We start from the raw sequence: 14,070 nt of genomic DNA on the forward strand, positions 1-14,070 counted from the left end.
TTGACACTAACAGTTCTACCGTATTAACGCAGTAATATGGTAATTGTATTTAGTTAACAAAACCACATAAGATAATGACTTTAGGAAGCAAAACGTTGGTTAGTGTAAGTTCGAGAGGTAGTTTCTTCGCACAGCAAGTCCAAAACGTAACGCTAGCTAAAGGCAGTTTGGAGAGGTCTTAAAGTGTTGACAAGTAGCAGAACAATGAAAACTCCTGTGGATTTGTTCTTGTCTCCAAGATGCATGAAGATAAAACCAACATTGGAGACCCTATTAAAGGACTCGCTAAAGGGACACAAGCCGCAGCTTGGCTCACAGGGGGTTGCCCTGGACACTTCTGCGTGCACTCCAACGCTTTGGAGTGACTTTTTGGAATAAGGTAAGCAATACCTTTTTCCCCACAGTACCTTGTGGTTTGAAGAAATGTTTGTGGTTGGATTCTCTTCGATGTGGCAGCGCTGGATCCGACCTCCAGATTCCTTGGTCTGATGAGGAAAATGCAAGACAATGGACGGGATCTCTCAGCAGAAGTCTCGAGGGAGGACCTCTGGCACGGATTTCAGCAACTCTCTGGCCACTCTGTGGTGTTGGCGCCTTTTTCTGCAGCACCAACAAAGGACGCAATTCGCCAGGTCAATCTCCTTTGATTCCTCGAGTTCTGCACTCTAGTGTGGGTACTTGGACGAGTTGGAGTGTGTCTCTAGAGGGTCACCTGGAGCTCAGCAAAGACTTGAACGAATTCGGCCTTGGTAAGATGATGCACTGCGTTTTGGGTTGGAGGTCACCTGGTATTCGCGGTTTGCTGCTCTAGAACGCCACATCACCTTAGGTAATGGCTCAGATTCTAGTTTGTCTCGGGGCTGGTTGGTCCCACCTGCCAAAGGAAAGGAGTCATCCTCTTAGGAGTTCCTCTGTCCCATAGAAAACATGGTCAGGACAGCAGTGGTCGCTTCATGCAGGCGTCTCTGGTCATCTTCTTCGGTTACGTCACTGTCCAGTGTTCAACTTGCTTTTCACCTCAGGAACCTCCCGTTTTATTCAGTACCAGCACACACTCCTCTGCAATCTCGCGGAGCGGTTTACAGAAAGGGGTGGGTGGCAGTCCAATCAGGACAACTAGACCCCCAGTGTGAATTGGTTCCTTTTAGGCACTCAGGCAGACACAGAGCAGGGGAGTGAAAAACGTGTCCCCCCACTTCCTGCCTGCCCAGACACATTGGGGCCTAGGAGGGGAAAGCCAAGGGTTCCCGCCAAAAGCAAAACACTCACACAGACCTCCCTCTCCCAGAATGGTACAAGAAGGGCTACCAAAGAACAACCACACTAGATATGGCGAAAAAAGAATTAAGGCCCAAGTTAGTACTTCAGTGCCCCTATTGTGCATAACTAAGACTGTGGGTACAGTCTGTGGTAAATAAAATTTAAAAAAATAGTACAATGGTGAGTAGAACACGTCCACTGCCATCAGCCATAACTAGAAGTTGGTCTGTGACTAAAAGGTCACAGGAGCAGAGAGGAGGGGGATACTAGGTATCGCCTTGACACTCCACATAAGGTGGTGTGTGCCAATCTCTCAGAATATAACATTTTAGGAGAGATGCAAAATATCGCTCTATCCTTAAGCACAGCAGAAAATAAGGATAAGTAAATAGTCTTAAAAGGATAACCCAAAGGGTTCCCAGCAACACTGCCCATAAGGATCTGCAATGGTAAAATACAGATGCCTTAAAAGAGATATGGAGAAAGTCTTCACTCATTCAGGATATAAAGAAAATGGTCCAGAAGTCCAGTAAAAGGTGCTGGTGGTATCACTAGGAGAGGGGATGAAGCATAAAAATGAGAAATCTCCCGAACAGGCTCTGCAGCTCTTCCTCATCTGAGCGGGGGGTGTACCTGTTTTTATAACCTCCGTTTTATTGCGAACCTTAAGAATCCTTTTTCCTTAGCAAGCTGTGAATCAAGAGTCTTACTCTTTTTCTTGCTAGATCTGTCTGGAGATCAGAGGCTGACTGCTTCCATTCTGAGTATTAATTTCCTCTCCTTCCTTTGTTAGTTGAATTTTGTGCAGCTTTCTAAATTCAGTGCCTGAATTTTCTGTTAGTGTTCAATGTCCTATGTACCATGTTGCTCATTAACACAAACTCCTAAACTAGATAAAGGTTTAAGTTGATGTGTCATAATGAAGTGAATCCACTCCTCCTCCTTTCTGGAGTAGACTTACCATTTTGTGTGCTTGCTCACCTTAAAGGTATTAGGCTGGGGTCCTTACCCGCCACTCACAAGCAGATCCCCTGTTGAACCTATTTCCTTGTAAAGCCTCTATCCCATTCAGGCTGAGGTTCTTCCCATCTCTTGTTCTCAACGTGTACCGTCTCTGCACACCTGTTGTGGCTCTGGTAGCTGCCGGGTTTGATGATGCCTGGGTCCTTCAGTAAAGCAAGGCTTCCATTGCCGATTTGTTTGTCTCCAGCTTGTCTGTTTCGACCCCACCGCCTTCGATGTGGTCCCACATACCAGGACCACTAATCTTGTGACCACTTCACTCATGTACCAATGTTTTTCCCTTCTGCGGGGCTTCAGCAATTTCTCTGGTGTTTCTCATGTAAACAACCAGAGCTGTGAAAGGAGGGTAAAATACAACAAGGGTCGGGAAAGTTAAATTAATTTCCACTATTCCTCCCCACCCGGATACAGATTAGATTTAAATTGCCATCCTCCATCAAAGTTCTCCTATACACCCAGCCAGCTCCTAACCTTCCCTCCGACTTGCGGGCTCACCTGCTCACCATCTTGCCTCCCCTACCCCCTTATCCCCCCGCCACTGAAGCGATGAAAATAGATTTTGATGTAAAGATCTTCAGTAATGCTGGCTTGTTTACAGCAGGATGAGATGCATTCGGTATAGCCCTTGTGTTTTGATATATTGGCTGAGGTAAAACTGTGGTGGAAGAGCTCAGTACTGGTCTCATTATAGAGTAGTGTTTGTCATAGTAATGACATCATGGGTAGATCTAGCGCTGCTGCTGCCATGTAGATTTTATTCTGTCTTTATGCTCTGTGAATCCATTGTTCTCTTGTCTTTTAGAAACTCAGCCAGTTCCACCCTGCCCCAAAGGTGATCCGATGCATGACAAATACTCCAGTGATTGTCCGTGAGGGTGCAACCGTCTATGCCACAGGGACACATGCAGATGTGGAGGATGGACATCTTTTAGAGCAGCTCATGGCCAGTGTAGGCTTCTGCACTGAAGTGGAAGAGGATTTAATTGATGCTGTTACTGGGCTGAGTGGGAGTGGACCTGCTTACGTGAGTATCTCTTATATTCTGTAATAGGGGAAGTGGTGGTAATGATGGTCCAGATAAGTGGGTTTTAGAAAGTGGTGGTGGCAGGCAGGTGCTTATTAGAGAGGTGTTTGCTGCTGGTGGATGTTATGTGAGGGAGGGTATGCAGGTTTTTTGATCAGTGTGAAGACTGGTGTGTGTATAGTAAGAGGATGATAACTGGATGGTGGGAATAATGTAAGCATAGTCGAGGAGAAAAAGTGTGGAAGAGGGAGTTTTCACAGCGTCTGTCTATTTTTTGTATTAACCTTCTAGGCATAGTCTGGCAAGTAGTGGTTGTGCTGATTACATCTTCTGCACTATCATGTAGAACGGATGCAGAAGAGAAGGACGTTAAAATCATTGCACTTGAAACACCTTGGGTGGATGCAAGGAGGTGGGGGGAGAAGCAGAAAATATTGCTGAAATACGGCAGCGTTTATGAAAATGCGACTCCTGTTTTTTGGTATTTGGGAGGTTCCTGTGTCTTGGGTTTCAGGCCTAGGGTCAAAACTCATTGTTTTTGCTCTAGTTTTAATCATGGTTTCAGATGGGTAGTCAAGCACTGTATGTGTAATTGTCTTTCACAGGATACATGTGTCTGCAGATGCAAGGCTTTTGGAGGTTTAGGCCAAAAAGATGAAAAACAAGAAAGCAAAGACCATTGAGATCGACAGATCCATGGCTTCCACATCTGTCCAAAACTCCCATGGAGGAGGAACTGGAATATACAAATTTAAACAGACACTAGGCTTTTTGTTTTAACAATTTTTGCATTTTACAACATACTAAACAAACCATATACAGTCAATATGTCTTAATAAATCCCGTCCCTCCCCCCAAACCGTGAATGTACATGGAGCTAGTACATGTCAAGCAATATATTCCATATTTTCTCAAAAAAGATTTTAAAAGAATTCGGACAATAAATCATTCTTTCCATGTCAGCCAATTTTAACATTTCGTCCATCCAAACATGCAGATCTGGAGATAATTTCGTCTTCCACCCTCTTAAAATTAATTTTTGAGTTAATGAGCTACCTCCTAAATAGCCATTTTTGATTTGAGGTACTAAGATCAGTCAGTATTTCGTCATCACCAAGAATTAATGTATTGAAATCATAATCCAAGATCAGTCCTAACACATTGTTGACTACCCAGCTCATTTTCAGGCTACCCTCTGCCTCCTCCTCTCCTTCCCTCATCGCTTATTGTCTGTCTGCTATCCAGGAGTGGTGTGCTGCCATTGACCACTGCCTTAATGCCAGTAAGACTGAGAATATCCTCATCGGCACACCCGCTCCCTCCTTTCCTGTTGCTCTATGGCCGGCCTCACTTGGTCCTCTTCCCATTCCCACCTGCAAAGCCAAAAACCTCGGGGTCATCTTCGACTCCACACTCTTTCTCTCCTCACATCTCTGACGTCTTCAAGAAGTCCCACTACCAGTTGCATCTCCTCAGAGGTATTCTGCTTTTCCTCTCCTTCCCCCAAAAGAAAAGCTCACTGTCTCCCTAGAGAAGAGCTCTGGTTCTCTCTAGGCTGGACTATTGCAACAGCCTTTTTCTAAATCTGCCTGCTTCTACTCTCTGCCCTCTGCAACTCATCCAGAACAGGACTGCGAGACTTGTTCTTGGCCTCAAGCCCATGTATCGTATCTCTCCAGGACTGATTCTCTGCACAGGCTCCCAGTGGCTGCGAAGATTAAGTTCAAAACCCTCTGCATCATCCACGAGGCCGCGTGGGGTCTGGGGCCTCAATACTTTCAACTTGCTCTTCCTAAGTATCTTACTTCTCGAGCTCTTTGCTCATCTGCCTCCAACTCCCTCAGGGTCAGTTGCTTCTCCAAGCAACGAGTTGGTGGTATATCTCTCTCGTCGGCTGGTGCATCCCTCTGGAACTTGCCTCCCTTGAACCTAAGGAGACACCTCAAAACCTTTCTCTTTGCTTCTGCTTTCTCTCCTCCTCTCCTCTGCTGACCTCCTGGCTGATACTGGCACTGCACTGGCTACCTGGACACCCTCTGATCCCGGGCCCATGTCCCTCTCCCACCAGCGTCACACACTTGCACTGCCCACCTGGCAACCCCCTGCACTTGGAGACTGTCCTGTATCCCTACAGTCCCCCACCAGACCTAGATAGCTGATGTCCTCACTTACTCATGTACTTGCCACATGCTGGGCGCTATTTTACTTATTTCTATTATCTATTCCCATGTACTGTACTTTCCTTCCTCCCTTCCCACTCACTTGCGCGATCTGAATGACACCTGGCCTAGTAGGACCGTTGTTTGTTCCCCTCCCCTCCCTTGCCTCGTCGCGCCTTGAAACACTTGTGTATAGGTGCGTTATAAATGCCATATCATATCATACTGTTAAAAATGATGCAAAGTTTCCTCCAGAAGTCCCTCACTCTCCCACACTCCCAAAGCATGTGTTCTAGAGTGCCCACTTTGTGAACACAGCCCCAACAATAATTTGTATCATAAAGACCTCTTATGCAATCTCTCAGGCGTCCAATACACCCTATTTAGGATTTGAATCTGACGCAATCTTTCACCCAAGTTTACAGAAGATAGGCAAACATTCTTGAGATTACCACCCATCGTTCCAGACTCATCTCACATGTTAATCTCCTTGTCCATTCTGCTATTATTGTACTGTTCCTTGATCTAGAAGCAACCAGTTTGTAATATTTCCTCGCTAGCCCACCTTCCATCTAGCATTAAGGGTTCTCAAGTCAGTTCCCTCCTCAGACTCAATGTTTGTTTGTGCATTTATATAGCGCTACAAACCCTCAGGTATCTGAGCGTTGCTTATTTCCCATGGTGTGTGGTGCTCATTTATCGACCTTGGAAGGATGAAAGGCTGAGTTTGGCCCTGCTGGGATTCAAACCTGCATCAGCAGGCTCTGCACGGATGTCAAAGCGAGCGCTTTACTTGCTGTGCTATCTTATTTTATGTCCCCAATTGCCTTTTTTAGCCTTGTATAATCATATTCTGTAAAATGTGTATTTGCCCCTTCCCCTTTACCTGATTCAGGGTTATCCACCTGCCATTACTTCTCAAATCTCCAATCCACTGTACGCCACCCAAAAAACAATCTGCCCAGAAAAATGTTTTCCCCTTTCCTTTAATTTTAGGATTACCATATGGATGATTCAAGACTCTTGAAGGAGTTTTCCACTAGAAGATTCACCACCTCCTTCCAAGAACTTCTTAGAAATTGCATTGTGGGTTCCACCTTAATTCCTTGACCTGATTTGAATTTTGAGGCATTTATAAACGCGCGCACAACGAACTAAATCATATCCTGGCGCAGATTGAACGAAACAGTAAAACAAGGGGCCGAGAGGACCAACTGGATTGTATTGTACACAACACAAACTGAGGAGTAATCCAAGATCTTGAGTTTATTTAAAAAGATAGGTTTTGAGACCTGCTCTAAAACTCATCAAGGAGTTAGCTTGTCTCAGGTATAACGAGAGACTATTCCACAATCTGGGTCCGGTCACTGAGAAGCACCGGTCTCCTCTAGAACTGCACTTCATCCTAGGAATTACAAGGAGGAGTTGGTCCTCCGACCTAAGGGTGCGGGTGGGTTGGTATTGTTTCAGTTTATTTATCAGATATACTGGTGCCATCCCATGCAAGCATCTATAGACCAGGCAACCAGTCTTAATTTTAATCCAATCTTCCACCGTCAACCAATGTAGTGATCGGCGGAAACTAGATGTGAGTGTTTTTGGCTACCTCAAAAACCAATCTCACTCCAGATGTGGTTGTCCATATAGTTCTTGGGGATAATGGCCCCAATAGACATGCCTCTGCCTTGGACTACTTATCTTGCTCATTTTCCATTAAAGGTGCATAATATCTGCCCATAAATGCCAGGTGGTATGCATAAATGTTTGGGACCCCTAATCCACCTCTCTCCTGAGGCAATTGCAATTTCCATAATTTTTATCTCAGAGGTTTGTTATCCCATAAACTCTGTAGAAGTGCATCTAGTTCTTTCCAGAATCGCTTTCCAACAGCCAACGGAAGCATGCTCAATACGCAAGTTATTCTTGGAGTTGAAATCATTTAAAGTGCATTGACTTTACCCCATAAAGATAAATGTAGTAATTTCCACCTCTCCAAATCCTGCTTAAGTCCTGCGCTTAATACCCTCATGTTCTCCTGTGCCATTCCATCTAATCTATTTGTCATCCAAACACCTAAGTATTTTATTTTCTTCTGGCACCATTTGAATCCTAGAGAATTAATCGCTTGCTTATTATAACACCTTGTTAGCGGCATGGCCTCTGACCAGTTAATCTTGTAGCCAGAGCATATATTAAAATCTGATATAAGCCCCAATAGAGTTGGTAATGAATTTCTCAGGTTCCTCAGCAATAGTCTTCTAGTCTTGTTGCCAGAGTTTGACAACATTTTATTGTCTGTATTTAATAGGCTTATTGAGCGATAACTCACAGGTAATGTTAGATCTTTATCTTTCTTTTTAATTAGTGTGATTGTTGCATGTCACGTTGTTTGGGGGTAACATCCCTTCAGACAGATAAATCACATACATGTCACGTAAGAGTTTTAAGTACTCAATCTGGCTATAATCTTATAGAATCCTGCAGCTAGCCCATCTGGTCAGGAGACTTCCCTGAATTCAAAGATGTAATTGATTTTCGTAATTCAACCGTTATTTCTCCTTCCATATTGTTTCTCTCATTAATTTTGGCAACTCTAGCTCGGTTCTAAAACTTCTTAAGTCACCAGTTATTACACTCTTGTTGGATTACAGTTGTTTATAGTACTCTTTCAAGACATTATTAATCTTTTTTGGGTTGAAAGTAATGGATCCATCCAATTTAGACACTAGGTTTTGTGAGAAACCTGACTGTCTCACCCGCCAGTCCCCGGAGATCTGTCGTCTAGGTGGGCAGTACACAGCCATCGCTATTGGATCCAGTTCCTGGGGGTGGACCAGTGAGGGAGGATCACCTGGGCGAGGGGTCTTCGGGACTGGAAGTGGCACACTGAGGGTTGAGACGCGGTATCCGCTTCCCTGTAACACCTTTTCCCCATCCTACCCTGTAGCATATTTGAAAGCTCCACCACTCCCCGCCCCCTTTTCCCACACACTTTGTTACACTGTTAACAGACAACGGATTAACACCAGAGCCGTTTACCTGACATGTCCCAACACGAGGGTTAGGCAGAGTCAGGCAATTGACAATAACCACACACACCTGAAGGTCCTTTACCTTCCCCACAGGGATAAAAGGCGGAGCTCGAAAGCACGTAAAATCCCTTGTACAATCGAAAGTCTCTGACCCGTTGCCAGTGGAAACTGAGGCGAAGGGAACCCCACTTGCCAATAAGATTGTGAATTGTGGAATGTGGGAAGTGTGAACCCGACAGAGGGATGCCGAAAGAAAGCTAGGAGAAGGAAAACCCTGCTTTTTGATGAAAATGAGAAATACATGAACTGTGTTAAAGAAAGGCTGTAGTGAACCCGACGGATGGAGGCCCAAACTGCAAGGATGATCCGAGCCCGGCGGAGGGAGTTCCTAGGGGTGAAGAGCAAATAACCAAGGTGCAATATCACAGAAAGAACTTTTGTTTGTTTGTCATTCTCATCAGCAGGCCTTCTAAGGAAAGAGACTTAGCCTCTGAAAGTCTTTGATATCGTTGAACTGGAACATTAAACCTCGTGCTGATAAGGCCAAAGAGTGTGCTCTGCTCCGAAGTCCCGACTTCTCCCGTGCTTAAAACGGGGGGGAAGGAAGACCCAATCATATCATCCTGACTTATCATTTTGTGAACACTTTCTTTTCTGGTGAACACTATCCCACACTCTTGTTGGTAATTTAGCTGTAAGGATTGGCAATAGTGTTTTTTATTTTATTTTTTAGTATAGGCCCTTTTTTTTTGACAAGACGCCACTAGGAAGGCCTTATTATTATTTGATGGTCGTAGCCTGCTCCCATGTTAGATTTAGATTAGGCCTTTATCTCACCCTAGGCTGGACTATTGCAACAGCCTCTTTCTAAATCTGCCTGCTTCTACTCTCCGTCCTCTGCAACTCATCCAGAACAGGGCTGCAAGACTTGACTTGGCCTCAAGGGGTCGCATCTCTCTGGTACTGAAATCTCTGCACTGCCTCCCAGTGGCTGCGAGGATGAAGTTCAAAACCCTTTGCATTGTCCACAAGGCCTTCTGGGGCCCGGGGCCTGAATACTTTCAACTCTCTCATCCTAAATATCTTCCTTCCCAAGCTCTTCGCTCATCCGCCTCCAACTTCCTCAGTGTCAGTCGCTTCTCCAAGCAACAAGTTGGTGGTAGATCTCTTTCTTCGGCTGGGGCCTCCCTCTGGGACAGCCTCCCTGAAACTTGAGAAGGACCATCTCCGGTTCTGGAAGCACCTCAAAACCTTCCTCTTTGCTTGTGCTTTCTCTCATCCTCTCTCCTGCTGAACTCATGGCTGAAACTGCACTGGTTACCTGGCCTCCCACTGGTCTCGGGCCCGGGTCCCCTCCCCCACCAGTTGCACAGCTGCACTGCCTCCCTGGCAACTCCCATACTTGGGGACTGTTTTCTGCATCCCTACAGTCCCCTACCAGCACTTGACACCTGATCTCTGCACTTACCCTTGCACTTGCCTCCAGCTGGCCGTACCTGTACTTATTGTTTTATTTATTCTATTTATCCCATGTACTGCACTGTTCCCACCCCTTGCCCCCTGCACTTTTCCTTCCCCCTTCCCATGCATTTGGCGATCTGAATGACACCTGTCCTAGTAGGATCGTTGTCTCTGTCTTCCTCTGTTCCCCCTCCCTTGCCGCAACGCGCCTGGAAACACTTGTGTATAGGTGCGTTATAGATGCCATATCCTATCATATCTTATCCTTTATGAAGTTCAATAAACACCCCTGAACTGTGATCACGTGTCTGTCTTTACTGTTGCCACCATGAGTTCCTTAAAGTTTACTCTGACTCACGCTTCTTCTGATTCACAGAAATGTACTCCAAAAGATACCAAAGGCACTGGGACAGGATAACAAATACATTTTCTGTGTGCATCCACACCAAAGAGTAAAACCATGTGAAAACCTTCAGGCTCCCGTCAGCCCGAAAGCTATGGCTTCAAAAGGCCACATCCTATTTAATCCTCGCTGGAGCTTGGCAGCTACTTTTCCGACAGTCTCATCACACATGACGCTGAAAGAATTACCGTGGTAAGGTTTAGGATGAGGCACGATTGCTCTCCATTGAGGTTGAAGAAGACTTACCATGCAGTCATCCTCCAGAAAGGTTATAAAATGATTATATGGCCTGAATGTTCCAATAGAAACTCTAAACCATCCGCATGCACAAACTCTACTTCTGATGGTATAGCAAAAACAAATGAAACCATGCTTGGCTTCGTGCCTTGTAAACTGTTAATTCATGCATCGAGAATAAATATAACCTCTGTTCTGGTGCTTGTTAATCTGCTTAGAATCACATGCTGTGCATATGGTCCAACATCCAGTGGTAACCGCAGAGTATTGCATCTTGTCTTTCGCGGACCGAAAGGGGACATCGGCATAGGTGTGTCTGTAACACTATTCCTATCGTGACGTGTAGTGTACCCAAAATCCCTCACGCGTCGAGGTTCCTCAGATTGTTTTTTTCAGCCCAGATAACTGGTCGCCCTATTGCAGAGCTCTTCATAAGCGACATTGGGCCTCATTACGGGTCGGGTGGTCCGGAATTAACAGTGGCGGTAAACCCGCCACCACTGTTAATTCCGGACCGCCCGATCCCGACCCCTGCAGGCGGAAGGTGATCTTCCCGCCAGGTCTGACCTGGCGAGTTGAACACCTCCCGCCTGCAGGCGGACGTGGAAACACCAGCACCATCACGAGATGGTGCCGGTGTTTCCACTTCCCCATTCCCATTGAGTCCTATAGGACTATAGGACTCAATGGGAATGGGGATTAACACCATTCCACCTCCGTGACTCCCGGGACACTGGGGCTGTAATGCCCTGGTAATTCCGGGAGTCACAGAGGCGGAATGGTAATATGAGTCCGGCGGTAACCAGGCGGTTTTACCGCCGCGGTTATCGCCGGGCTCGTAATGAGGCCCATTGTTAATCCTTGTTTACCGACCTTGTCGGTTATTCCCCCTAAAGTCACTTCGACGGTGTTCAGATACTACGACGAAGACTGCAGGAACTTTCGACGGCGGTGGACTTCAGTGCCTAAGATCCGGCGGCAGAGCCATCCACGTGGCCGGGCCCTCTTGCCGGCCTACACAGTAGGGAGAGTGGGGTCGGGGTGGTCATATCTTCCGCTATGTCTCTCCTCTTTCCCCCTCTTTACCCTCTGTCTGGTCATCACCTTCATTACCTTTTGCTGTGGAAAGGATACCATTTAGGTTTTGCCTCTTTTGCAGATTACCGTGGAAGGACGAGCACAATCAGTGCAATAACTGTCTGCCCCTTGACCACGACAAAGCGTGGTGCACGACCTGTAGACTCCTTCAACCTAAAACACTTAAGGAGCGCCGCGTTAAGGGGTGGGATGCCTAAGGCATGTCGCGGACTGGATCTTGCCGCACCCGCCAAAAGTGACGGGGGCACAAGTGATGACCAAGCATCCGTGCCGGATGCCATCGACCTTACAACGGACCCTTCTAGGTCCGCCATGCCCGTCCCTGACCTCCGCTAGGCCTGACGCAGGTCACACTATGGGGACTAAGTCCGGCGACCGGTGCGTACAAAAAAGCCACACTAAACACACAACCCCAACCCCGGTTTCGAACTTTCAGTCGAAATGGGTGAAAGCACCGACGGGACCGCCGAAGATTTCGACGGATTCCTCTGATCTTGAAGATCAACAGCCTTCCCTGCATCCGCAGCAGCGTCTTGCGACTGGGCCTTTCAAAATAAAGGGCACTACCTCAAAAACACATTTGGCCGCGAAGCGCGCTCAGTTGACGTTCCGATGCCCCCTAAGGCCCCAGTAGGAGAAAAATCTACTGTTAGGCCTTCTAGCCTCTCAGTAGGCAAAAGATCTACTGCTAGGCCTCCTAGACATCGCCAAAAGCATCGTGAGAATGACTTCGACAGTGGGGCTGAAGCCTAAAGAGTCGACGAAGCGCAAGGAGCGTGCCGCTGACACGTCGAAAGATGCGCCACAGCACCCGATGCTCGCGAGGTCTACGAAGACAATCATGAGCCTTTGTCTAGCGCTATTTGTAACAAATTTCGGCGCCATAGGGAGTAAAATGAAGATTTTCCACCCATTGACCCTTCTGGTTCGTCTAAATGGAGCAGGGAAAGGTTTGAAGGGTACATGGGCCGTTTGGAAAGGTTTGTCTCCCTTTCAGAGTACCCTACTGCCAAGAGACCTTGGGAGGAGACCCCTTCTGTGTCAACTTTGAGATTTCTGGGAAATATAGGACCTTCTCAAGAACATTACGCTTCCATCCACACTGAAGATGAAATCTAGATGGACATTTACAATGAGGAAGAGGATACTACCTTCCTACAGGACTACACTGAGGATGACCAGGCGGACGCCAACGAAAACTGGGAGGACACTCATCAAGTTGTGACGGAGCCATGGGCGCTCCCTATTCACGATCACAACACAGATGTCCTATGTTTGGATTCCCTTCCTTCCACTCGGGCACGTCAGGCTTCACCAGTAGATGATCAGATGGCTTTCAATGCTATCTTAAGGAAGGCAGCCGATCATTTTCAGATTTCGTGGAGGACATTCTTAAAGAGAAACCCCTCTCCAGCCAAGTCATTCCTCTGCTATGTTCCATTAAAAGGAGACTGGCTCCTTCCCTGCTCATACAAGCCCAGACCAGGGCAGTGAATCCAAGGTGGAGAAATTATTTCGGATATCGCCTACCAACCCTCAATATATTAAAAGCCACACCACCCCCGATTCCCTAGTGGTTACCACCACCCGGAAACGGGCAGGAGTACCCCTTGCTACAGGAGAGTCACCTCCCGATTAAGGAGTCGAAAAGACTGGACGCCTTGGGTAAACGAATTACCACGGCAACTGCTTTTACCACGTGCATAGCAAACAACACTACGTTGCTTGCTAGTTATGCCAATGCACAGTGGAACCTGATGCAAGAAGGTCTCCAGGAAGTGCCTGAATCTGCAAGAACCAAATTACTCGCTATCGTGGCCGAGGGCAGGCAGGTCAACACAAATGTAATAAAAAACACCCTGGATACTGCAGAGATGGCAGGAAGGTCCCTAGCTCAGGGCATCCTGCTGAAACGGCACGCTTGGCTCTGAAACTCTGGTTTCGAGCCGGAGACCCAAGCAGCCCTTATAAATAAACCTATCAGGGAATTAAACCTCCTCGGTAAAGCAGTCGACGAGGCTCTAGAGACTGCCAAAAAAGAGAATGAGACTCTTAAGTCTGTTCAAGAAATCACTCAAAAGCCCTCTCCCCAGAGGGGAAACAGTTCCCGCCGGTCCTTTCGAGGCCAATCCTGTTCCTCACAGAACATGTACAATACGGGAAACAACTGGAACTCAGGGTAAGCATCCGGCACCCCCGCTAACTATCTACTTGGGGGTCAGCGGCACAGGAAGGGTAGAGGCTGAGGCCCAAACTCCAGGGGAGCCACAGCCTCTGGTCAGAAATGACTTACGGATTCAGGTCCATTCCCATGCCACACCGGTCGAGGGGCGCTTAACATCTTTCCTTTTGGCATGGGAGGGAATTACATCA

At 46.9% G+C, this 14,070-nt stretch overlaps 1 protein-coding gene across 2 annotated transcripts in view; it reads left to right on the forward strand.

The window, feature by feature from the left end:
* Positions 1 to 14,070, forward strand: part of PYCR1 (pyrroline-5-carboxylate reductase 1) — a 209,674-nt gene that overhangs the window by 138,728 nt on the left and 56,876 nt on the right. For both annotated transcript variants that reach the window (XM_069655308.1, XM_069655307.1), the window contains exon 5: positions 3,086 to 3,307. In XM_069655308.1, the coding sequence (XP_069511409.1) occupies positions 3,086 to 3,307 (222 nt within the window). The remainder of the gene's footprint in view (positions 1 to 3,085; positions 3,308 to 14,070) is intronic.

The sequence above is a fragment of the Ambystoma mexicanum genome, chromosome 3q (assembly GCF_040938575.1).
Source record: "Ambystoma mexicanum isolate Mex_15411 chromosome 3q, UKY_AmexF1_1, whole genome shotgun sequence".
NCBI classification, from domain to species: Eukaryota; Metazoa; Chordata; class Amphibia; order Caudata; family Ambystomatidae; genus Ambystoma; species Ambystoma mexicanum.